This window comes from Dermacentor albipictus, chromosome 6, assembly GCF_038994185.2.
Source record: "Dermacentor albipictus isolate Rhodes 1998 colony chromosome 6, USDA_Dalb.pri_finalv2, whole genome shotgun sequence".
NCBI lineage: Eukaryota > Metazoa > Arthropoda > Arachnida > Ixodida > Ixodidae > Dermacentor > Dermacentor albipictus.
The window spans coordinates 100312171-100336851 of record NC_091826.1 but is presented as its reverse complement, the minus strand read 5'-3'; the positions used below and the strand labels follow the sequence as shown (position 1 = coordinate 100336851).

Sequence of the window (24681 nt, the reverse complement as noted above, 5' to 3'; positions counted from 1 at the left end):
ATCACGCCCGCCACGACGCCTGTTGTCCGTGTCGCCGATGGCGGAACAGCCCCCGTTATTGGTATGTGTGCCGCCCGCGTCTCCTTCGCCGATCGCTCAACAGTCGTGCTATTCACGGTCATCGCCCACTGTCCCCATGACATCATCCTCGGCTTAGACTTCCTCTCCGCACATTCTGCTCTAATTGATTGTTCCGCTAGTACTCTCCGCCTTGACCTGCCTGTTCTGGATCCCGCTGAACCACACCCCAGTCGCCTCAGTTCCGTCGACTTTGTTCGCTTGCCACCTACGGCACTGACTTACGTTGACCTAGTGTCATCCCCACCAGTGCCCGACGGTCACTATATCGCGGCTCCTATACAAGACGTCCTGCTTACACACGGGATCACGGTGCCTCATACCGTTTTATCTATTACGGCTAATTGCGTCTGCCTGCCCGTGGTCAATTTTGGCTTGACGACACAAGTGCTGCCACGCGGGATGTCTCTAGCCCAGCTTTGCTCATTCGAAGATCACTCAATAGCATCTATTGAGGTAGACAGCCATTCAGCCGATCCTCCTCTACCATCTCAGTCGACAACTTGCACCATCGCCGACTTACAGAAAATGATTGCGCCCGACATGCCGTCCGAGCACGCTCGTGAGCTCTACCGCGTTCTGTTTTCCTACAACGATATTTTTTACTTTCACGATCGTCCTTTGGCCCAAACTACAACTGTTAAACATCGCATTAATACCGGCGATGCCCCTCCTATTCATCGCCGCCCGTATCGAGTGTCACCGGTTGAGCGTCAAGTTATTCACGCTGAAGTTCGCAAAATGCTTGCCAATAACATCATAGAACCGTCATGTAGTCCATGGGCGTCACCGGTTGTACTGGTAAAAAAGAAGGATGGCTCATGGCGCTTTTGCGTGGATTATCGGCACCTTAACAGGGTTACCAAAAAGGACGTGTATCCCCTACCTCGGATCGATGACGCCCTTGACTGCCTCCATGGTGCTCGCTACTTCTCTTCTATTGACCTCCGCTCCGGCTACTGGCAGATTGCTGTGGACGATCTCGACCGCGAGAAGACTGCTTTTGTAACTCCGGACGGTCTTTATCAATTCAAAGTGATGCCGTTTGGTCTATGTAACGCTCCTGCCACTTTTGAACGCATGATGGACTCCCTTCTTCACGGCTTCAAATGGTCCACATGCCTGTGCTACTTGGACGACGTCATAGTATTCTCCCCAACGTTCGCTACGCACCTCGAGCGCCTCTCGGCAGTCCTGGACGTTTTTCGTCGCGCCGGTCTGCAACTGAACGCATCGAAGTGCCAATTCGGCCGTCGCCAGATTACCGTCCTTGGGCATCTCGTTGACGCGAACGGAGTGCAACCGGACCCAGGCAAGATCCATGCTGTTACGCACTTTCCTGTTCCGAAGTGTGTCAAGGATGTGCGCAGCTTCATTGGCCTTTGCTCGTACTTCCGCCGTTTCGTCCAAAATTTCGCGGCCATAGCACGACCACTAACCGAGCTTTTGAAAAAAGACGCTCCTTTCCAGTGGGGCGATAACGAGGCCTCTGCATTCTCGCATCTAATCGACGTTCTCACAACGCCTCCCGTTCTGGCCCATTTCGATCCTTCTGCGCCTACCGAAGTTCGTACTGATGCCAGCGGTCACGGAATTGGCGCAGTACTGGCACAACGCCAGCGCGGCAACGACCGTGTTATCGCTTACGCCAGCAGGCTCCTCTCACCCGCGGAGCGCAACTATTCCATCACTGAGCGTGAGTGTTTGGCCCTAGTTTGGGCGGTTGCGAAGTTCCGCCCATACTTATATGGCCGACCCTTTTCCGTTATCACCGACCATCACGTGCTTTGTTGGTTATGCTCATTGAAAGACCCTTCAGGAAGACTTGGTCGCTGGGCCTTACGCCTCCAAGAATATTCGTTCTCTGTCACCTACAAATCTGGCCGACTACACAAGGACGCTGACTGCCTGTCTCGCTACCCGGTAGACGAGCCTGACGACGCCGACAGTAGTACCGCCGACGGCATTTTCTCTGTGTCTGCCTTCGCTAACATCGCCGATGAGCAGTACCGAGACCTATCGCTGCGAGTACTCATCGAGCGTCTGCGCTCTACACCTACCGACGCATCCGTTCGCCGATATGTCCTCCAGGGCGGCATTCTGTACCGAAGGAACTTCCTTCCTGACGGATCTGATCTTCTTCTTGTCGTGCCAAAACATCTACGACAGACTGTGCTCTTTGAGATGCATGACGCACCTACTGCAGGACATCTTGGCGTAACCCGCACGTACGACCGCGTCCGCCGCCGCTTCTATTGGCCTGGCCTCGCTCGCTCCGTCCGACAGTATGTTGCTGCCTGCGATACCTGCCAGCGTCGGAAAACACCTCAGGTGCTACCTGCCGGTCATCTCCAGCCGATCACTGTCCCTGTGGAACCGTTCTTTCGTGTTGGATTAGACCTCCTCGGTCCCTTTCCCACGTCATCCTCTGGGAACAAATGGGTAGCCGTCGCAACTGATTACGCCACCCGATACGCTATCACGCGGGCTCTCCCTACCAGTTGCGCCACTGACGTCGCGGACTTTCTCTTGCGTGACATTATCTTACTTCATGGCGCCCCGCGACAGCTGCTCACTGACCGTGGTCGTAACTTCCTCTCGAAAGTTATCGCCGACATTGTACGTTCCTGCTCCACTCAACACAAGCTGACTACCTCATACCATCCTCAAACCAATGGCCTGACAGAGGGGTTAAACCGTACTCTTACCGATATGCTGTCAAAGTACGTTTCCAAGGACCACCGCGACTAGGACATTGCCCTTCCTTACGTCACATTCGCTTATAATTCTTCCCGGCACGACACCGCCGGATTTTCTCCCTTTTATCTGCTCTACGGTCGCGAACCGACCTTGCCCCTTGACACGGCACTTCCTCCTGCTTCGATCTCAACAAGCGAGTATGCGCGCGACGCCATCGCTCTCGCCGACCATGCACGCCAGCTTGCCCGTGCTCGACTGACGGACTCGCAAACCACTCAGCAGCGTCACTACAACGCCCGCCACCGTGACGTACAGTTTTCGCCTGGTGCGCTCGTGCTCCTCTGGTCGCCCTCCCGTCACGTCGGACTTTCAGAGAAGCTCCTTTCGCGGTACACAGGGCCCTACCGCGTGCTGCGCCAGGTGACGCCTGTGACGTACGAAATTGCCCCTGTGAGCTCAACCTCGTCATCTACTGTGGCACCTAGTGATGTTGTGCACGTCAGTAGGCTCAAGGCCTACTACACTGTTTCCAAGTCCGGCCTTTAGTCGCTCCGGGACGGCGCTTTTGCCGCCGGGGGTAGTGCTACGGAATAGTATTACCGATGACGAAGAGGCGAGCGGTACGAAGACGACGACAACGATTAGAGGCTAGCGCGGGCTGTTGCCTCTTGGCCAAGTGCGGCGTATTACGTTGTAAATATACTTGTATATAGCTTTTCATTTTCGTCTTCTTACGTAACAATATTGTGGTAAAGCATGTCGCACTAATTTTTTTATGAACTTGCACTGGTTAAGAGACACTCTATATGGACGTCGGTGAACGATGCGGGAACCATTGGTCTGAATGAGATAAGTGCGGCAGGCAGTTTACCGAGGATGGTTGAACGGACATCAAATAATCCACCATGTTATTCCAAGAAAATCGTGTAAATATCGAGTCCGAGTAGGTGAAAGTTCTGGGCCGATGGAACTTGTCAGAAGAGAGCAAGAAGAGTCGAGTCGCTATTTAGAATCTCGGTGGAACGAGCGGGGATGATTAGTTCTCTAGAGGGATAAAGCACATAGTATGCGGCTGTTACGAAAGGGCTATGTGCATCACGTGTAGAATGGCATTGCTGAATGATGTCGGTGTGGGAATGGAGGCGCTCGCGGTAGCTGATAAACACGGAGGCAAATGACCAGAAGTCCCAACCCAAAATAAATTTGTTAGTGCATTCACGCACCACGGCAAATACAATGTGATGGCGTATGCCGTCGATGGAGATACGCACTGTACATTGCGCGGTAGCATAAATTCTGGCATAGTTTGCACCACACAAAGGGTCGCAGCAGTATGGCGCGGTCACTTTTCGTAGACAAGAGCATAAATCAGCACGTATGATATAAATGGCTTCACCAGTGTCAATAAGAACTACGCTAACACCTTCCACAAACACTAATGGGATTCCATGCGCACTCTATTCGCGCTTTCCAGATACGCTAGCGCCGCCGCGCGGATTTTTTCGGAACCCGGGAGGCGGTGATGGATCTCCCGCCCACGCGGTTTCTGCAGCTGTGTTGGCGTTTTGGTACTCTTTGATATGGGGAAAAAAAAAAAAACAGTCGACGAGCGAAGAGCAACCGCATGTGCAGTGTGACACAATGCACAAATCGTGAAATATTGGGAAAAGTATTGAGAAAAGCACCACTTTCCAAAAAAAAAAAAAAGACGGGAAGTTGTGGGTGATCAAGCTCCGCATCGGGAAGCAAGTGAGAGAAGAAATAGTCATATGTAGCGAGAATTTCAACAAAAACTTCTTTTGGGGCCACCTTGGTGAGTGTACTTGACTGTTGCTCAATGATTTCATTTTATTTTTGTGGCGAGCTCTTACGAAAGCGGCTGAAGAGAAACGCTGTGCCTTCGCAAAAGATCCCGCTGCGGTCCCACGAAGCAAGACTGAGATCATGGTGTAACTGAGACCTAGCGTTGGCCGAAGAAGGCCCTCTACAGATTCCCAAAGTAAATTTAAGTACACAAGTGTCACCGTTTATTAAGTTTTCTGCCTGCACTCGCGCTGTTTCGGCAAATACCCTGCGACGGTGCCTGACGCTGCGTCGCGAGCATTGCAAACTAGAGAACCTATTCCGCAACTGTTAGTAGTCGTTTTGTGTGAGAACGAAACAGGCGGTCTATGCTCAAGGCGTTCGGTGATTTTTTTTTTCTTTTGCTGTATTCAAAGGTGTGTACTGATCGGGGGTCGAGCGCACGTGTTTCTGATTTTGTAGTTTTGTTTGGTCTTAAAGTATCTCTTCTATAACAATGTTGCAAGAAACAAGGGCCAGGACTACGTACCTGAAGCGGTCATTGATGAAGAATGCGCATGCGAGCTTCCCTACAGCACGCGAAAACATTAATCGTGCTGTAAAACAGGGCGCGCTGGCACACGTCATAGTGTCACTCATATATTGTAAATCGGCACTACTGAAATGTTTACGTATTATCTGGCATCATTAACAAGCATTCCGTATATAAGCCGGAGCGTCGAGCCATTTATCTCATCGTGAATGCACCCAACGTTTACCTTATGCAGCGGCATAAAGCGCATACTGCGCTTTGTTTACATCTGAGCGCTACCGATTAACTGCTTGGTGTCAATTCTTGTACATCGCGTATAGGTTACGAAGCGTAAGGATACATAGTGACCTTTACGGGGCCGGTTACACTGCAGACTTGAACTTTTGTAGTATGCGGCGGGCCTCTCACGGCGCTTGTCTGCAGGCAGAGTTACTCGACCTGAACAGCCGCGCTTGTCGTCTTTCGTATTTCACACCATATTATATGACCAGCGTTAAACGTAGCCTCTCCCTCTACAACACCTCTCTGCGTTTCCTTAGCAATGTTAAGGATCGCGCTTAGAGATACCAGAGGCCCGTAAGCCGCCTGCTTCTGCAGATGCGCACGCTTTCGTATCGCCTCCATCACCTCTATCCCCGCCATATTGAAACGTTCTCCGCGCCACCTATAGGCGCTGGAAAGTGCGAATAGGAATTATAGGCATTCCGATGGATGCAGTTTTCCCACGTAAAACTGCCGCGTGGAGTTTTCCGCGCGGAGGTCAGGGACCTGTGAGGGAGGCCAAAGTGGGGACACTGAGCGACGGAGTAGGGAAGGCGAGCGGCGCCTAGATGAGCGATAGGTGGAAGGCATATCGTCTGCGTATGGGGCAACCTATGAACGGTGTGGCGAAGGTGGGTATGTAATCCGCTGCTAAGTCGTAGGTAGACGGGTATCGGAGCGTTCTTGGGGAACATAACCATGCCTCTCGTCCTGTTTGCGCCGTCGGCAGAACCGGGAACTTTGTCCTCGGTATTCGATGTAGAAAGAAAGAGGTCGTGCAGGACGCCAAGCAAGGGTAGCAAGGTTGAGGAGGAAAGTTGTGCAGATACTGAAGCAATGGATGTGTTTGCAGATGGCGTAGTCCCCGGCGTTCTCGTAAATGAAGTTATCGCGGTGTAGGTGGCATATGTATGTGCAGGAGGAACACCGGTAGTGTCAGAACACATGACATGGGGAGTAGACGCGAGCTCTTCTTCAATGATTGCGTCCAAGCCGGTCGCAGAAGATGAAGTCAAGGGGCCAGAAGCACAGAAAGACCATTGCGTGAGGAGTTCCTCATGCTGTATGGTACGGATCAAAGTACGCAAGTCCGTTACCTGAGGGAGACGACCGTAATACGTATCGGTGTGAGCACGAAGAGATCGCTATCCGTCAAGGCGTTGGCACGTGGTAATGGCATCTGGCACGGAGGTAGGGGTCTGTACAGCCAGGGGGTAGAAGCCAATAGTCTCTTGATTATGCGACTCATGTGGTCGCTTTCAGACATAGCAGAGTTTACACGCCAGCACATGGCGTGGATATCTTGAATATAAGGCGTGTACGACGCCCCGAATATTGAACACCCTGATCGAGCTTCTTTTTCGGTATCTCAGTGCGAATAGCAGGAAGATCAAAAATAACACGTGACGATGAAGATTGGTGGGCTGGAAAGTCCCACTGCCATCCCGTTGCTCGCACCCAGTTCGCTCTCTGGCTGCGACATACCTGCTGGTGCTGCGTTTGTCGCTGCTGCTCTGCGACCCGAATAAGCTCGCTTTAGATTTGGTGCAGGTGCAGGGCACAACAGGAATACTAAAGCTTCGCAATCGGGCACTGCAGCCCGTCCTTATTAGGCTTGAACTAGGACCACCACAACATTCTGCCCCAGTAACTACCGTGGTCTACGCAGGCTCGTTGCGTCAACGTGACCCGCCAATTTTCAGCGGCACCGAAGAACATGACGTAGAAGGCTGGCAGGCTGACTACGATTGGGTGAGCATCCACAACCACAGGGACGACACTGAATTAGGTATCGTTTTATTTGAATGGTGTCGCCAACGTGTGGCACCGCAACGACGAACGTGATCGCACGACGTGGACGGCCTTCAAAACTAACTGGACAGAGGTATTCGGGCGCCCCCATGTTGGCAAGCTTCGTGCCGAGCAACGTTTGCGTGCTCATGCGCAACAGCGCGGGGATACATTTAGCAGTTATAGAGAATATAGCCTGTTTCACATGATGCGATTTTCGTCGCACCGGAAGTGCGATTTCCGTCGTTTGCGATGAAAATCGCAGTCGCAGTGCCGACCCCCCGATTTTCGGCTGCGACCAACCGGTTGGTCGCACAGTCGCACCGTCGCACCGATCGCTGCGATTTTCCGTCGAAATTGCGCGGAGAGCTGCCAAAGCTATTTCGCTGGTTTGTTTTAGAAAATGGCGTCTCGATCGACAAGTGCAATACACGGAGACGTGGATCGTCGGATTCGGTACGTACGCGAAGGGAGAATAAAAAACTTGTACCGCAGATTGCATTCTCCGATTTCTATGCGTTTGTTGACACTCTGCACAGCAAATGAAGTGCATTTTCACGTTTTCTTCGTACGCCTTTGCGAGTTGTCAGTGCTAGGAGGTGTTCGATCCCCAGCAGACGACGAGGTCGCTACAATGTTTTGAGTAGCATGCAAAAATCGCGCTTACGGAGCAGCTTGAATTATTTCAACCTCGTCAAGGGCAAATGACAAGACAGCAAAGTACCCGAAGTTTCAACGTTGCGCTGAACGCGGTACCGTTCAGTTGTATTTTCTTGTCGGTTTTCAAGCACGAATTTCCCGATGCATCTTGAAAGCTTATCTTGCCTCTTATTAAATCTGACAGAGCAAAAGTGTAGGCTATCGTAATGAATTTGCTACGATAGCATTAAATCCGTGGCTTGAATAAAATATTACATGCACGTTTGGTTGCACCTCATCGCTGGATAATTTTTTTTTTCTTGCACAGAAACCAATAAACATTGACTATGTTGCGGACTTTGTATCCTTACTGCATCTGTATGAACACTTGCTCTGCAAGGTAACTAACTGCACAGCTAGTAGATTAAGTAAATACAGTGACAACGTACCCTCCTGCACAATTATGTAGAACTCGTGCAACAATGCGAAAAGCAGGCAAACACCCTGTTCTTGTGTGGATAAAACAGTATAAAACGACACGCTGAAGAAAAGTAAATCTAAACTGTGCAGTGAAGTCAGCCAGTACAAGCAGTTCTTGCACGTTCACAGCTGATCAAGTGTGCAGCTGTGAACATTCATGCCTTACATGTTTCTAGTAAGTTTCTAATAAGTTTGTGATCACATATATTAGTGCGTAAACCCATATAACGATATCCGCTGCGATTACTATCTTTGTAGGTAATGAAATACCATGCTACTTGCAAGAACATATATCACCTGAGGATTTTAGAACAAATTTCTGCATTTCAACTATACACAATATGTGGTTTATTCAATAAAAGAACACAAACTGGGCTTTTTTGCAATGACAAACTTATTCCAAACTTTACTTACATACAGGCAAGAAAAAAAATTATAGACAGAAATATTGTTCTTCAATTTGTTCACCTGCCACTGTGGCTATAGCATTCTGCTGCTAACACAAGGGATTGATTTGCCAGCCGTGGAAGTCGCATTTCGATGGGAGTCATAGGTGCGAAAAAAAGCTCTTGCACTTAAATTTAGTTCATCACCTTTTATTGAACCCTTACACTTCAAAATGCTATTGCACGGGGGGCATGCTTATGCAAAATCTAACACCAATAGAAAGCAAAGCGCAGAATTGTAAAACAACCATCTTTCGTGATAATTCAAGTGTGTAAATATTCATTGCATCAATATGTATTGTTCAACAGCACTGCACATTGCAAGTAAGCATGATCAGGTATAGCAAGTACTCTGTCAAGAAGCTGGTTATACAGATGTATAAATGTCAAGGCATGAATGCTCATACTACGTCGCACACATAGCACAAAGAAAACCTTTTTCAAGAGTTGTCCCTTCTGGCAGATATGAGTGGGCCATAAGCAGCAGAAACTTTATTGCAGGACATTGTGTAATACCGCTTATGAAAAAATGAACAGAGTGAAGAGGCTTTTAACAGCAGTACCTCATGCTGCTCTAATAAGAGGAACGATGTGCAAAAACATTTCTGGTAGAACACTTAAACTAACTTTCTGAAAGACAGAAAATTCCAGGTGAGAGTTGGAGGTACATTTAGCCCACACACACCAACAACACGGGCATACTACAAGAAACACTACAGCCTATGGTGTATTACAGTCTGTGGGAAAGCTATCTTATACAGAAATATAAAATGATGCAACAAGCCCTCGACAACACTGCAGACTTTCTTGGCTAGTCTGGCCTCTCGCTTTCTGATAAGTCAGCTCATATCGACGTCAGAAAAAAAGAAAGACTAGAATCAAGAACTACCCCAGATAGCACATAGTGATCCACACAGCTGGACAAATATGCCCGCAAGTCAACATCCACAAATCCTCAGCTAGTGTAAGCCCATGACGGCAGAGCCAGCATGTGGGTGAAACAATTATGCAATGCCTGGACGCAACTTCCACACCTGGTGAAAAGAATAATCTCGAAATAACGGGGGTGGGCGAGCGGATACTATAGAAAATCGCAGATGCTGTGCTTGTGTCCAAGGTATGGTACGGTATGAATTACCAACAGCACACAAAAAAGACAACTCATCGAATACAGGCATCGGGTAGTAATAACAGGTCTTTCCAACTGTACCATGCTTGAAGACCTCTATGAGAAAGAGCTAACGAACAAGCACCTAGACAGAGTAGAGTTGCAGCCTGCAGCACAAATTCTTTGTCTCAAGAGCTCAGAACCTCGTCCCAAGATACTATGCCAGTTAGCATATGAGATGCAAGCACCCCTCCCTTCAGAAAGGCAACCTCGGGAGTACGTGAAGTTGAAACACAACAGGCCCATACCGTGAAATATGGGGACAAACAATTAGGCCAGGAGATTATATGCAGCTGCCAAACCAACACAGGAGGTTGCTAATCACGAAGATGCAAGCAAACATAAGGCACATATAGTACACTGATCTGGCAATAGCAGTGTAACAGAAGTATGACACTACATAAAACTAAACCCCATATAAGTGAGTACCATTTTAGGTCATCTTACACCTAGCAAAGCTGAACGGAAAGCAATCAAAGCAGCACTTGTAATGCAGATTACACCCTGCACAACACCCTGCATGGATTCACCAGAACCTGTCTGGGCCTGCACATCACACAAGATTGTCAGGAAAATCAAGAGATTAACACGCGACTTGCCAGCACATGGCCAGAAATTAAATTACAGGATACATGGCCATGCAGTTATTCCAGGACACAAGCGGGCTTATAAGCCTGACATAATAACTGAAAACTAGATGAGTTTGTGTGTATTCATTATTAACTAAAGTGCAACAGATAGACAACACACAAGAACGATGCGCTCTGTGTGTTCACTTCGTTCCTGTCCATTACATTTCTGTTGCAGTATAGTTAATGAATTCATAAGGCTGCACAGGAGAAGAATGATACCTCTGCCCAAGGGCCCGATCTCGCATCCAAATCCACACGTGTGCACACATACACACACAAATGTTGCAAGAGTGCATAGCATGGAGCAGTATCAACAGGATGACACTAGATATGGATGAGGACTGACTTTCAACTGAGGTTCATTTGTAAAAATGTGGCGAGTTGTAAAAGGGCGATGAGCAAAACGAGAACAAGGTGAAAGCAGGAGCCAACGTTTCCACAAGTGGACTTGTCTTCTTCAAAGTTCACGTGTGGAAACGTTGGCTCCTACTTTCACCTTGTTATCATGTTGCTCATCGTCTTGAATTTCCATCTCCTGCCTTCCCCGAATTTTCCCCACAAAAAGAAAGACATCATTGAACGAGAGATAAAAATTGGTGCTTGACGCAGCCAAACATAAATAAATATGCTACAGAAAGAAAATAGAGAAAAATTCCAAGTGCAGGAAAAAATAATTACAATTGCCAATCCTGCATGCCAGCACCTTTCAAGAAACACTGTTGTTATTCCAATAGACAGACTGACAGTTTGCTTATGCAATGCAAGCACATTCTTCCAGTTCCATGCTTTGGGGAAAAAATGAGTTTCCTGGAAGGTAGCCACTTGCACACTTGGTCATCACTGTTTTTTTTCCCTGGACTTGTATATCTATACGTATTTTCCCCCTTTCCTGCTTTTATGTTTGGTTTCATCAAGCCCTAGTCTTTATCAGGTTTTATTGCTGCACTACTTTGTGGTAACCTTTATAGATCACTGCACTTTCACAATAAACCTTTTAATTAGAAGTTAGCATACCCTGTTCTTACTGCTTCACTCTGTAAATTCTTGCTACAATGGCCAAATAAAAGATTTTGTAAGGTATCATGAGGGCTATTAAAGTGACTTGCTGCAGTCTAAAAAAAAAACGAATAGTCTGGCTGCAAATGGCACCAAAGAACACATAGGATAAACAAGAAAACCGTGATGATCTAACAATCAAAAGTTCAATGTACACACCGAGTAAATGCTCGCTGACAAGCAATAGACTGAACATACACATAAAGGAGAAGCAAAAATTCATGTGCATTTCCTGACGGGAAATGCATCCATTTTTAGCGGGGGCCGTGATGTCAAGATTAACCCAGCATTTTTAGATCTACAGCTTCCGTAATTTCTCTAGGCAGCCGATCTGCACAGAATGCTAGCTTCTTCCTCTACGATGCACGCTCAGATGTGGAGAGTGCATTGTAGAGGAAGAAGCTAGCATTCTGTGGAGATCGGCTGCCTAGAGAAATTATGGATGCTGTAGATGCGAATACACTGGGAGAATCTTGTGTCAGCATGGCCGCTGTTGCACTTTCAGAGATGGATGCGTTTCCTGTTGGGATCTGTATGGACACGCATCAGATCTTGCTTCTGCTTTTTGTGTAAATTCTATTTATTGCTTGTCGACCAGCATTTACTCGGCATGGTCAATGAACTTTCATTTGTTAGAACACCTCATGAGATTATCTTGGTATCTAGCAGAAAGGTGTTCATTCTTTTTAGAGTGAAGCTGTATATGCCTAGGCGAAACACTCATGGTCCGATCACAAGAACCCTAGCGTAGGGGTATGAGCCATTGTTTCGGGGGTTGTGAGCCATTGTTCGTCTTACATGAGGGACGGAGACATTTCTTGTTGGGTAGACATATAAATTGCTTATGCATTTAACACATAAACATTTATCTACGCATTATTCCAAGGAAGCGACACAGAGTGGGACGGGGTTAAGACAAGATCATGATGTCATAATTATCTTGCAGCAAAGGTGTGGCGGGCCAATGGCTACACCGGTAGTGACGTCATTTCTCTCTAGCAGCAGAGCGCGCGTGCAGAAGTCTCTCTCAGACTTCCCTATAGGTTCAAGAATGTGTCACTGTATTTAATTAAATGAAATGTGCAGCCCCGGTGTGTCACTTTGTAACTACAGTGCATAACTGAGTCATAAACATTATGATTAACGCATTACAAAACACAAATGCGTAACATAATTCAGAAAGACTTCGACGGACCACCTGGATTAACACAATGAACCGCTGCTCCTTGCACTTTCGAAGATGGTGATCTTGCAAAGTACAATGTGCGGCATTCCAAATAAACAATGTGATAAACCCAAGCCAAACATGTGCATAACCTCATTAAGAAACACAGACATAACCAATAATATAGAAAGACTTTAATAAGCCATTGGAATTAACCCAGTGATAAAAACCGGGGCTGCACATTTCAGCTTCGCTGGTTTACCGTCTGTACAGGGTGCATGGGCAGTAACTTTTTCTGTTATTGTTTGTTAAGTATTGTATAATGTGCCAGTAAAACACGTTGGGCTAGTTGGTGCAATGTAGTGGTACTGCTTTTTTTTGCTGTCTTTTTTTTCTTAATGTTGTGCCCTTCTTCCTTTTGTAACAACTTTTTTATTCCCCCTTGCATAATACTCCAACCTTGCAGCCTGCGAGGTATATAAATAAATAAGTTCATAAGCACGTCATTCATTTATCTGCATACACCTCACACCATTCCTTGCTCAACAAACGTCACTGTGTTGATGTCTCGCAGCGTGCATCTACATTAACTGCCGTTTGCGTTTCGGTATGGTTTGTGAACAGTGTAATGCATAAAGATTACATGACATTAAGGTTGTGACCTATGCGGTGCATAAGCAAACCTTGCAAAAGATGACAAGTTGGATTGTTGAAAATAAGACAAATGGTATATATTGCAGTTACTTTAACAGCATTTAATTGACCACTTGACAAAAACTTCACTTCGCATAGATTCCAACACGTACACTGAATCTGCAGTTTTCTTTTTTTGCTTATTAATGCAGTCGTTACTGCATGGCCACATTGTAGATTTGAAAACAAAGTGAAATAAATTTGTTTCTTGCAATATAACAATATGTGTAGATCACTGCAATTGTAACCCCAGAACTTAATACAAACATACACACTACAGGACGCAGACAAATGTTCAGGACAAATTTCAGAATGTTTGCATTCTGATACATATGAAAGTGAACGGTTTCATTCCATGGCTGTCAATGAGAGGGAGAGAGAAAATTTAAAAGTGTTCGTGGAACAAAAACGCACTGATAAGCTTAGACATATAGTCATTGCTTAACACTTTCGAAATGAATAATTATAGCTTGCTATTGACATTGAAGCAGCCATTCGACAGCAAGAAAAGGAATCAGTTTTTCCAGCTCTGAACATTGAATTGCAGGAAATGCAAGCAGGCATAAAATTCTGACAATATAATGTATAGGAATACCAAATTGGAATAGACATTGAGGCTTGCATTTGTACTTTCTCTGGCTGAGCAATCTAGTTTGAAATGACTCTCATAAACATGTCGTAACAATGTTGATCTAATATAGGTTAAATGCATGACTAGCTTAAGAAATCTGAACGATTGCAATAAACTACAGTGAAGAAACTATAATATCTAATAACATTATTAATATAATAATATTTATTTACACAAAACAGGCTAACCGTGAGAGGCGTGCGAGGCTGAGCAGAAAGCTGAAAAATTCTACGGCAAGTCCGCCTGCCGTGGGCCTACGATCCTGCATTATGAATAGCGCGTATTGATATGGTCTTCTTGTTAGAAGTTCCGAGTATACTACCAGCGCGAGACACGGGACAACAAAGTGGACGAGAAGCGTGTCTTTTAGAATGCTATGTTACAACGTACAGGTTTCTACAAAAGTGACGGTAACTGCTCGAAACATTTGATGCGTCGGCTTTTGCGCCTTTAGAAATATTGAGAGGGAGCTTCCATGTATATATTCGCAGCGCAAGCACGGCGATGGACGAACCAGGCTAGCGCTAAGGTTGAATTTCACAACAGAATTTTCATTCCACGTCGTAATCACACAGATCGTTTGAGGCTTCGTTCAGGGGCACACGCGGGCGTTCGGGTTGGTGCTTCTTGTTGCGTTTGGGGTAAGAATATGGCTAGGAGCAGGAACCACATATGCGCAATGACAGGCAATATACACGCATCATTTCTCTAGACGCTGACGCCGAGCACGGGTAGCGCGAGGATCTTGTTGGGCTGACACGACAACTTCGTGGCAGCCGAATTCCGAATACTGCATATACGGTGAGGGTAGCTATATGAACTTGTCGATAGGTCATCTTGCAGATTGTTGTAGCACAGGCAGAACAAAACGGTCATAGAAGGTAGATAAGGCAACACACACCGCTGAACCACGTACGAACAGCTGTTTACGTGCGCGATGTCGCACTGAACTACAGAAACCGCCGTCGCGCACCCCAAGACAAATCTTAACTAACGTTTTTAAATGAGTAAACGTACATATTATTTGCTTATAATCAAAAGAAGTCAATAATAATATAGTGTAAACGTTTTATTCACTACAATAAATGAATTATGCAGCGTGTGCCTCGAAACCTGGCACTAAGCAACCCTGGGCGTCGCACCAGTCGCATTGTTAAAATCGCAATCATGTGAAATGAGCCCTCTAAAAATCGCATTGCGACGCGTGCGACAGCACCGATTTTCGTCGTTGCAGTCGCATCATGTGAAACAGGCTTATGTCGACCTCTCTATCGTGTTGACGTCACAGTGGCTGATGCCGTGAAGATCCGCCATATCTTAAAAGCCAATCAAGACGACAGCTTCAAGATGCTGTTGGCGAAAAATCTGGCGACACTTTCTGAACTCGTCAGTTTCTGTCAAAGCTTCGACGAAGTACGCCAACAACGCATAGCCACCCTCCAATCTCCTGATTAGGAAATGAGCCCGTCAGCTTTCTCTTATGCCACTTTCACACGGCCAGTCTAGTTCTCCGTTGGTGCCCGCTGTGCAATGTGTCATCAACGAGCAGGTATCCGACCAAATTTCACCTCATATCCAGCAGGCTCCGACTGCCCCTCCCCTGACGTACGCCGAAGTCGCTACGGGGCCTGCACCGCATACTTCCTGTACCTTTCGCCCGCCTTTGCACCTGCCCGTATCCCTTCCAGTCCGGCCACTGGTGCAGTATGCACGACGTCAAGACCATTGGCGCACGAAGACACCAATCCGATTTGTTTTTATGGTGGCCGCGCTCGACAAGTGCCACCACACCATCGCCTGCTTACACCGAACGTCCCCGTCACGTTTCCAACAATGTCGCAACTATTGAGACACCTTTGAATCTCTTGTTGCTGTCGAGACATCATTCTCCGCTTGCCGTTTACCTGCTCCTCGTCGCTGTTCCATTTTCCCAATGCACAGTCGGTGGAGCCCTCTGCGCCAGGAAAATTAAATTGCAGTTCAGGTGGTAAGAACAGTGGTCGCAGCTAAATGTATAAACATCACACTACCCCTAGAAACGTTCTTGAAGTCGCAATAGAAGGAACGTTGACCCTTGCATTTGTCGACACGTATCGTCGACACGTTGTCGACACGTTCCCACGTATCGACGATGCGCTTGACTGTTTAAAAGCAGCAGAATTTTTTCCTCCCTAGAACTCCGCTATGGCTACTGGCAGGTGCCCATGCCTGACGCTGACTGTTCTAAAACTGCGTTTGTAACACCAGACGATTTGTATGAATTCGTAGACACGCCGTTCGGACCGTGCAACGCGCCCGCCACCTTTGAACGCATGATGGACGACATCCTGTACGGCCTGAAGTGGCATACTTGTCTCTACTGCCACGATGACATTGTCCACATTTCCCCTTCTTTTCCGACCTATCTTAGCCGTTTACATGAAGTTTTGATCGTTCTCCGGAATGCTGGTCTCTAGGTTAACCTGTAAAGGTACCCAATTGCAGCTCGAACACTCACTATATCAGGCCACATTGTCTCAAAAGAAGGCATTCTTCCTGGTCCTGCCAAACTTCGCACCGTGTCCGAATTCCCCAAGCCCACTAACTTGAGCGCACTACGCAGCTTCATTGGCCTATGCTCATATTTTCGGCGTTTGGGTCACAATTTTGCTACTATGTTCGCGCCACTAAATCAAATTCTCTAAGGCGACAATGAACCCTTTGGATCAAGTATCAGATGCACTGTTGATGCTCAACCCCTTGCCCTCGTTCCTTAGGCTGTGTCACCGACGGAATCAACTTTGCTTCCTCTCGACTCTTCGTGCGCTCTTCTGATACGTTCCATCGGCCCAGACCTTTCACCTACTCAGACTGGAGATCTACTCGATCTGTTTGAACATCATGGTGCCTTGTTCAGCGTCCATTCAGCCATCCTGGATAAAACGCCTGTCGCGACTCATCGCATTCAGACCGATCGCTGCCGCATCCCAGGCAGCACACCAGCAATGGTCCAACCATGGCCCAATGCTGGCAGAAATTGGTACCAATATTGGACGAATGTTGGCATACTGGCATAGTGCAACCCAATCCAATGTTGGCCCCACGTTAAAGCCAAGATTGGACCAATGTTATGCCAATGCAGCAGCCATCGTGCTGCCATCGTAGGACCAGCGTCAAAGCCAAGATTGGACCAATGTTATGCCAATGCAGCAGCCAGCGTAGGACCAGCGCTGAGCCATATCGTTGCCGTTATTAATGGCAGCTTTGAGCCAATGCAGCAGCGATTGCGCTGCCAGCGTAGGACCACTGTTGAACCATATCGTTGCCATTATTATTGCCACCTTCGAGCCAATGCCCTTTGCATGACGAATATTTTATATACGCTGGCTGTAGAGCACGCAGCCATTCTTACCGCAAATCTTTTGCTAGCGGCATTTTTATACATGGCTTGCACGTGACGTCACGCTTATCGGCGCGCACTGTGGCGGCCATGCTGGTGCAGTCCACGCGGAGTCAGCGCAGTGCACCAGCCCGGCCGCGCGCGTTCCTTCACAGTCGCTGACGGCGTGTTTTTTACGCGCGATATGCCGCCGCTTCTCAGTCAGCAGCCTTTGGACGCGAACTACCACCTGGATCTCACGGGGTGTGAGCGCGTGCGGTATGTGGAAAAAGTACGCATGTGTGACAACATCGACCCCTTCACGCTGCGACCGGGAACGGACACGGCTAGTGATGTCGGCATATTCCCAGAGATTTCTTATGGTGACATCATCAATTACCTTGTTTTCTCTGCAAACTTTCTGACCCTTGAGGAGATGAAGCCGTTTAAGTCGATCGAAGCGCATAATTATTTTACTAGCGGCTGGGTGAAGGGTCTGTCTGCAAAGCAGCTGCAAGGTGAAAAGTTGCTTCTGCTTGGAGAGGTAAGTAGCAAAGTTTCGTAAGCTGTTTTTTAACGAGAGAAAAGGATAAATAACGTTCATTCATTCTGGAAGTCTTTAAGTGTGAGGATTCACGTAAACAAAAGAATTATTTACAAACTGTCAAGCTAGACTCGGTTTCTTCACATATACCATGGCGATTTGAGATGACGCCTCGTTTCTTTTTTTGTTTTTTTTACGCGCATATGATAGGAACTGTTGATGCTTTGTTACGATTGGAAGCCAAACGAGTTAATGAACGAAAAATAAAGTCACGCGGGAAAAAATGTATATGGATCGCCCCCATACAATCTAAGTACCGGCTACTGCGTCACGCGATTTTTTATGGCCTGCCTTAACTGATTCGGCTTATTGCTGTTGCCGGTGCTTAGTGCGCGACAAGTTCAGCAGTGACGAAAGTTCTTGCAGAAATGTGCCCAACGTTAATTTGTACCCTGATATTTCCTTCCCATGTGAACCATTCACAAAGGATGCGAGACCAGCTGCTACATGTATGGATATTATGCAAAAAAGTGGGGTTGTGCTCACAGCCCACTGCACCTGTATGGCCGGAGCAGGAGAGGCATGCTGTCATGTCGGAGCCTGCTTGTATGCCACTGAGACTGGTGTGATAATGAAGAATGCTATCAGCTGCACCTCAAACAACAACATCTGGCTTCCTGCATACGTGGAGAAAGTAGAGTTCAGGAGGCTCAAAAATATAGATTTCACTTCGTCCAGGATGAAAAAGCGAAAGCTGGATGATGAAAACAGCAGCAGAACAGAGGTCGAACCGAAGAAACGCGTGGACATCCCACCGCCCACAGAAGAGGAACCTGGAGACCTTTATAGAGCTTTCAAAACCACCAACGTTGTACCCGCGCTATTTTCAGTGCTGCCAGAATATTGCGAGAGCTTCCAGGAGCCCGTACGATCCCAGCCTGCTCACTGAAGAAAGTTGTACAGCGAGCAGAACTTGGCTGATGACCTTGACATGCTTCTGAAGAAGGCGAATAACTTTCTGTCTGAATTTTCAATCGGAGAGGGCACAATAAAGTCAGTTGAAGCTGCCACAAGACAGCAGAGCAACTCATCGGACTGGTTTCTTTATCGGGCTGGCAGAGTAACAGCTTCAGTAATGAATAGGGTTTGTCACACAAATATCGAAAGCCCCAGCATATCACTGTTGAAGTCAGTATGCTACCCTGAAAAAAATTCCGTCAGAGTCCCTGCCGTCATGTGGGGTTTGGACCACGAACGAGATGCTTTGCGAGCTTACACAGATAAGGAAGCCATCAAACATCATGACTTCCAGTGCCGCAGGTCTGGTTTGCACCTCAGCACTGCTTACCCTTTTATCGGTGCGTCACCAGATGCCATCGTCTCGTGCAGCTGCTGTGGGAAAGGTGTCGTGGAGTTGAAGTGCCCATTTTTGCTGAAAGGTGCCGAGGAGATCACCACTCAGAATTCATGCTTGCGTGATACCGATGGAACATTTAGGCTGAAGACAGATTACGCTTACTACTATCAAATCCAGACCCAGATAACTGTGTGCAAGGTTCAATTGTGCGACTTTGTGGTGTGGGGACCAAATGTGTTGCACATTAGAAGAGTAAGACGTGACGAACAGTTTTGCATCAAGATATTTGCTCAGGCAAAGCAGTTTTTTAGAGGGTAATTTTACCCGTGCCATTTAGTCGCTACTACACGAGGCAGCAAAGCAATCTTGAAGACAAGCTGTCCGACGATGTGGAATACTGTTTCTGCCGTGGACCAGACACTGGAAAAATGGTTGCTTGTGACAGTGCATCATGCCAGTACAAGTGGTTCCACTTCTCCTGTCTTGAACTCAAGCAAAAGCCAAGAGCAAAGAAGTAGTTTTGTCCTCAGTGCAAAGGCAAGATGGATTAGTGTGTTTTCTTTTTTTTTAAAGCACACTTCAGGCTTCAACCCATGTTGCCAATCTGAGCCTGCCAGTGTGAAGAAAGTTGGTGCAAGGACCATGGAACATATGTCATGTCAGGAATAAGCAGAGGTTTCAGGATTCAGTAAAACAGTAAAACAGCATGCATCACTTTTACACACAAAAAGGTACCTAACATGTTCACTTACAACATAAGAGGCACGGCTATAATAAGATCAGATACTGTAAAATATTTGGGTGTGACATTTTCAAGCTCGCTCAAATGGGACACTCATATTGACATCACATGTGCAAAGGCATTTAAGCAGCTCAATTTATTACGTCGGAAATTGGCAACAGCATCATCCTATGTGAAATTAACTGCGTATAAAACCCTCGTTCAGCCAATACTTGAGTATGCCAGCATTGTATGGTCCCCGCAGCAGTCTTACCTCATTGATAAACTTGATAGAATACAGCGCATGGCACTTCGTTTCATTTATTCCAGATACTCTCCATACGACAGCGTCACTGCTTTACGTGAACAAGCACATATCCCGACTCTAATATCAGGACGGCGTATCGCTGCCTTGAAGTTTCTTTTCCTTCTTTATCACGGGCACATAAATATTGATAAAACAAAGTACATTAGGCCACCTTTCTAACATTCAGAAAGAACAAATCACCGTAAGTGCATCAGGCAGTTTTCTGGGCGTTGCAACACATTTAAATATTCATTCTTTCCATCTGCAATTGAAGCCTGGAACCGTCTGGCGGAACCAATTGCACATGTTGACTCCATCGAAGTATTTGAAACCAAGATACGTGCACTTTTTTATGATTAGGTCTGTTTCCGATTATGTACTGCTTCGCTACAACGTTGTGTTGCGCAACTGTGTTTTGGCCGTTTCCCGCCACATCTGAATTGTTCGTAGCTCTTACCACTTCCCTGTATTATATGCCTTGTACTAATTGCTTTGGTCTGTCGTTTTGTTTGCGTGTTATATCTTTGAATTGTAATAATTGGCGTGTTTCATTGCCTTCTATTTTGACCAACAAAGTTTCATTGTTTTGATTGAGACCCACTCCTGTATGAGCCTGTAAAAGGCTTACAGTATTGCTAAATATATAAATAAATAATAAATAAAATACACTTTATTCTTGAACCCTTCTAGGTCATGGTGTTTCGTATGTAAACACTCCACACATTACCAGCATCAGTGAGAGCCATAAACACATGCAACTGGTAATCACCAGAATACAAATACGTATTCTAGATCCAACTTGTAAAAACATTTTAATTGCTTTTCATCCACAGCACTCACTAAATTGAAATGTTCGCATCTTAAAATTTTGCATTATGCACACTGATGCAGATTAGTACCTGCAGAAGGTGTATAACCAATACGGGGCACAAAGCATGGTACATGTAAGGCATAGAGAGACAAAATATTTAAAAAAGGAACAATGTGAATCTTGCAACTTTACTGTCTCAGGTTAACCATTTCATCTTTGCCATGCGAAGAGTGCAATTTTACAGAGGAACAATGTAATTTGAAGAACAACCACAGTGAAACAATGTTCTGCATAACTTTGGAGCTATTTTAATGGCTAGCACAACACACTTATTCGAATTCACTCTTTAAGGCAACATATTCAAGTAGAGAAAAGTTCCTCAGAGGGATTGGGACCCATAACTTTCATCATCTTTGCGCAACCGAGAGACAGACCTAGTCACCGTTACACTCTCTTAGTGAAGCAACCATTGAAGGGCATAGATTGGAAAAGGCGCAACAAACCGTAACAATCTTGTCAAGAGGTGTCAAATTGTCTCCAGGTCTGCCAACAACATAGTCAATGGGCAGCGTGGCCTTCAGGATAACATACTTATTTCTGATTAGCCCGATCACCCTCTCAACGTGGATCCTTACATTTGCTAGTTTCCTAGTGCTCAGAACGTCTGCTGCGGAAAGTTGCTTCTTCCCCTTAGTGTACGCTGGTACATGAAGTTTAGCTCAGTAAAACCCAACACTTTCAGACACATTGAACCCTCGGTCTGCAAGCACTACGTCACCTGGAATAAGTTGTCTAAAAGACCACAGTGTTCGGTTATGTGCCTATCGCTAGTGCGTCCTCCCCAGCCTTCAGAAATGAAGTTGACAATACGTTGTGGTGCAATGCCAATTAAATATTTTGCCGTGTTACTACCTTTGTACTGGGACCATGTTTCACTTCTGGGCAGAAACGAAGATGGTGACTCTATCTTTATCTCAAAACAGTCAATTATGACTGCAACATTTTCTCCAAAAGAATCGTAAAATGTTTGTGGCATTGTGCGTTGCAGAGCACTGCGTTGTGGCCACACAATTTGAGACTTTAGACGGCAGTATGCAGCATGCAGCCATTTGTCAAATATGCGTGACAATGTGGCGTCTGACACATTAAACCTGAAAATGAGGTCAGTAATCTGCAAATTTAGCTTCAACTTCATGATGAAGAGCAGGAATTCCTGGAACTTTGGCAAACTGTTTTTCGCATTGTGTAGCACAAATCTCTCGATGACACCAAACAGTGCATAAAGGATTGTGAAATTTGCCATGCCAGTGCAGTATGCAACCTTTTTCTCGCTACATTTGAGGGCGTCTTCTGTCAGTTCCAGAAGCTTGTTTTCATTCCTTGGAGCGTAGAGACGCTCATTGAGTGACAATCCTTCTCCAATGCTTCGAGGTCGCCCATTGTCATGTCCGTCCGGACTACAATCCCTGAAACTTACAAAATTCATTTTATTGTGCAGTTCATCATGTGCTGCAAACAAAAATGAACACGGAGTGTGAATGGGGGAGGGGGGAGTTGCAGGAGGGCATACGATATGGGCTGGCAAAAAAAAAAACACAGGAGAGTAACATCTGGGGCGCTATAACGTAAAACTATTCCAAACTTTTCTATTCCAATTCTGCTATCAGCCCTCCGCGATTGGTCAAAAACTTTTTTCGACCACCCCCCACTTCACCTGTCTGTCACGCGACGTTACAAAAACCGCAATACCTCCCCATCTGATATGATGTGTGCACACTGATTATGCATGATTTGACAGAAAAAAGAAAAACAGTTATTTCTGATTCGACGCCTTTTCGCCATTCGCCCTCGGCTATTGGTAAAAAGTTTTCGGGCTGCACCCACTTCACCTGCCTGTCACGCGACGTCACAAAACCGCACGAACTCACCGCGTCAAAGTGACGTGTACGCGATAAAGATGCATTAATATGCCGAACAAAACTGAATTTTTTTCGGAATAGCCGCAGGCTGTCCCGTTCCGAAAGGAATAAAAGATAGCTGCCGCCGATCGCTGAGACGCTGGCTACTCGCACCTGCCGGAGAGCATGGGTGTATTTGCGTATAATAAAACTTCTAGCGTGACCGTGTAACGTTTTCAAGCACTTTCTACACGTTTACTACCTCATTCTGCCAACTCTTCTTTGCTGAGGGTCAATTTTAGCGTCAATCTTAAGCTTCCTTGATTACAAAAACGGCGCCGAATAAAACAACACACGAAGAAGGGAAACACGAGACAGCACGTAGGCTGTGCTATGTTGCTTCCGTTGCATGCCGCCGCGATTTTCGACCAGCCACCACTAGCTAAGTAAGGGAAAGCCGACCAATCGCAGACGCCGGCACCACCCTCTTTATCCGGTTATCGGTTTTCAGTGCACTGGCTCTGCCCTAGTGAATCCCTCTCCATTTGAGCGTTCTCCTCGCCTCTTGTCAGCCAATTAGATACAACAAGCCACTCAGTGTAGGCAATGTTATTCGTTTTTCAAGCAAACAAAAGGGACCTCCTATGAACGAGGAGAGCGTTTGATTGGTTTGTTCAGACAACCCTACGGGTGACGGCCCGGTGCTTGCGTCGGTGGTTACGCAAATTTGACGTCAAGAAATTGGAATAGAAACATATTGGAATAGTTTTACGTTATAGGGCCCCTGGGCTACCCCACTTTACTGAAAAAAAAAGCGTCAGCCCCCCTTCTCTCTCATTTTTTTGTCTCTGCTCCAAACGCGCAACAAAGACGCTCACCTTTTTACCGTCTTGGACGCCGACTTCGTCGTCCGTACGCGGCGCGGGCAACTGAGAAGCGGTAAGGTCGTCGGGGTTCGTCGCCTCCGCTGCCTCGGCTGCATGCCGTGCTTGAGCTGCACGCGCCCGGTTCCTCCGTTTTGCCGCGCGAGCGTGGCGTCCGGGATCTCCACGTTTTGTGCTGTAGCCGAGCAAAAGCGTAGGGGCCCAGTCTGGGTCCGCCTCCTGCCACAGTTTTGATGGTCTGCCTACGATAACAACAAAAATTTTCGTTAAAAAATCAGCCGTTCCTCTGTGCTTGTATGTACACCCTGCAGCTAAAGTAGCATTGTGCATATGCGACGGGCTTACCTTTTACGAAGTGCGCGCCACACACACGTATGCCGGTCCTTTCAGTGTTGAGGTCGGCGCGTTTTATCCGAGCCAGCCACAGACACCGTCGCTTCGCGGATAACTCTCTCGTACGGTCACCTTGATGTCCGATGATCTTTGGAAGACGAAAAAAGTTTGTATTTGTTGATTTCGGCCAACAGGTGCGGTTGGAGCATCCAACAACTGCGCAGGTAACCAATGCGACGCATCGACGAACTACCGCACACGCATCAACCGCATCAACTGCGTTGCGACTGCACCAGCATGGCGGAATAGTATCCCAGGGTTCCTAGCCGTGATGTCAATGCAAGCCATGTATAGCAATTGTCCCCATACCGTCTTCCTTAATAATAGCTAGGA

The 24681-nt window shown here is 46.8% G+C and overlaps 2 protein-coding genes across 3 annotated transcripts in view; both read right to left on the bottom strand.

Moving 5' to 3' along the window:
* The window catches only part of LOC135913648 (calcium-activated chloride channel regulator 1-like), a 212359-nt gene that overhangs the window by 142133 nt on the left and 45545 nt on the right, over positions 1 to 24681 (bottom strand). The window lies entirely within an intron of this gene.
* LOC135913651 (uncharacterized) lies at positions 21943 to 22659 on the bottom strand. Its single transcript, XM_065446195.1, has one exon. The coding sequence runs from the start codon at positions 22657 to 22659 to the stop codon at positions 21943 to 21945; it is 717 nt and encodes a 238-aa protein (XP_065302267.1).

Excerpts from the sequence above, each read along its gene's own strand:
- LOC135913651 (XM_065446195.1), bottom strand. The coding sequence starts at position 22,659 with ATGAATTTTGTAAGTTTCAGGGATTGTAGTCCGGACGGACATGACAAT.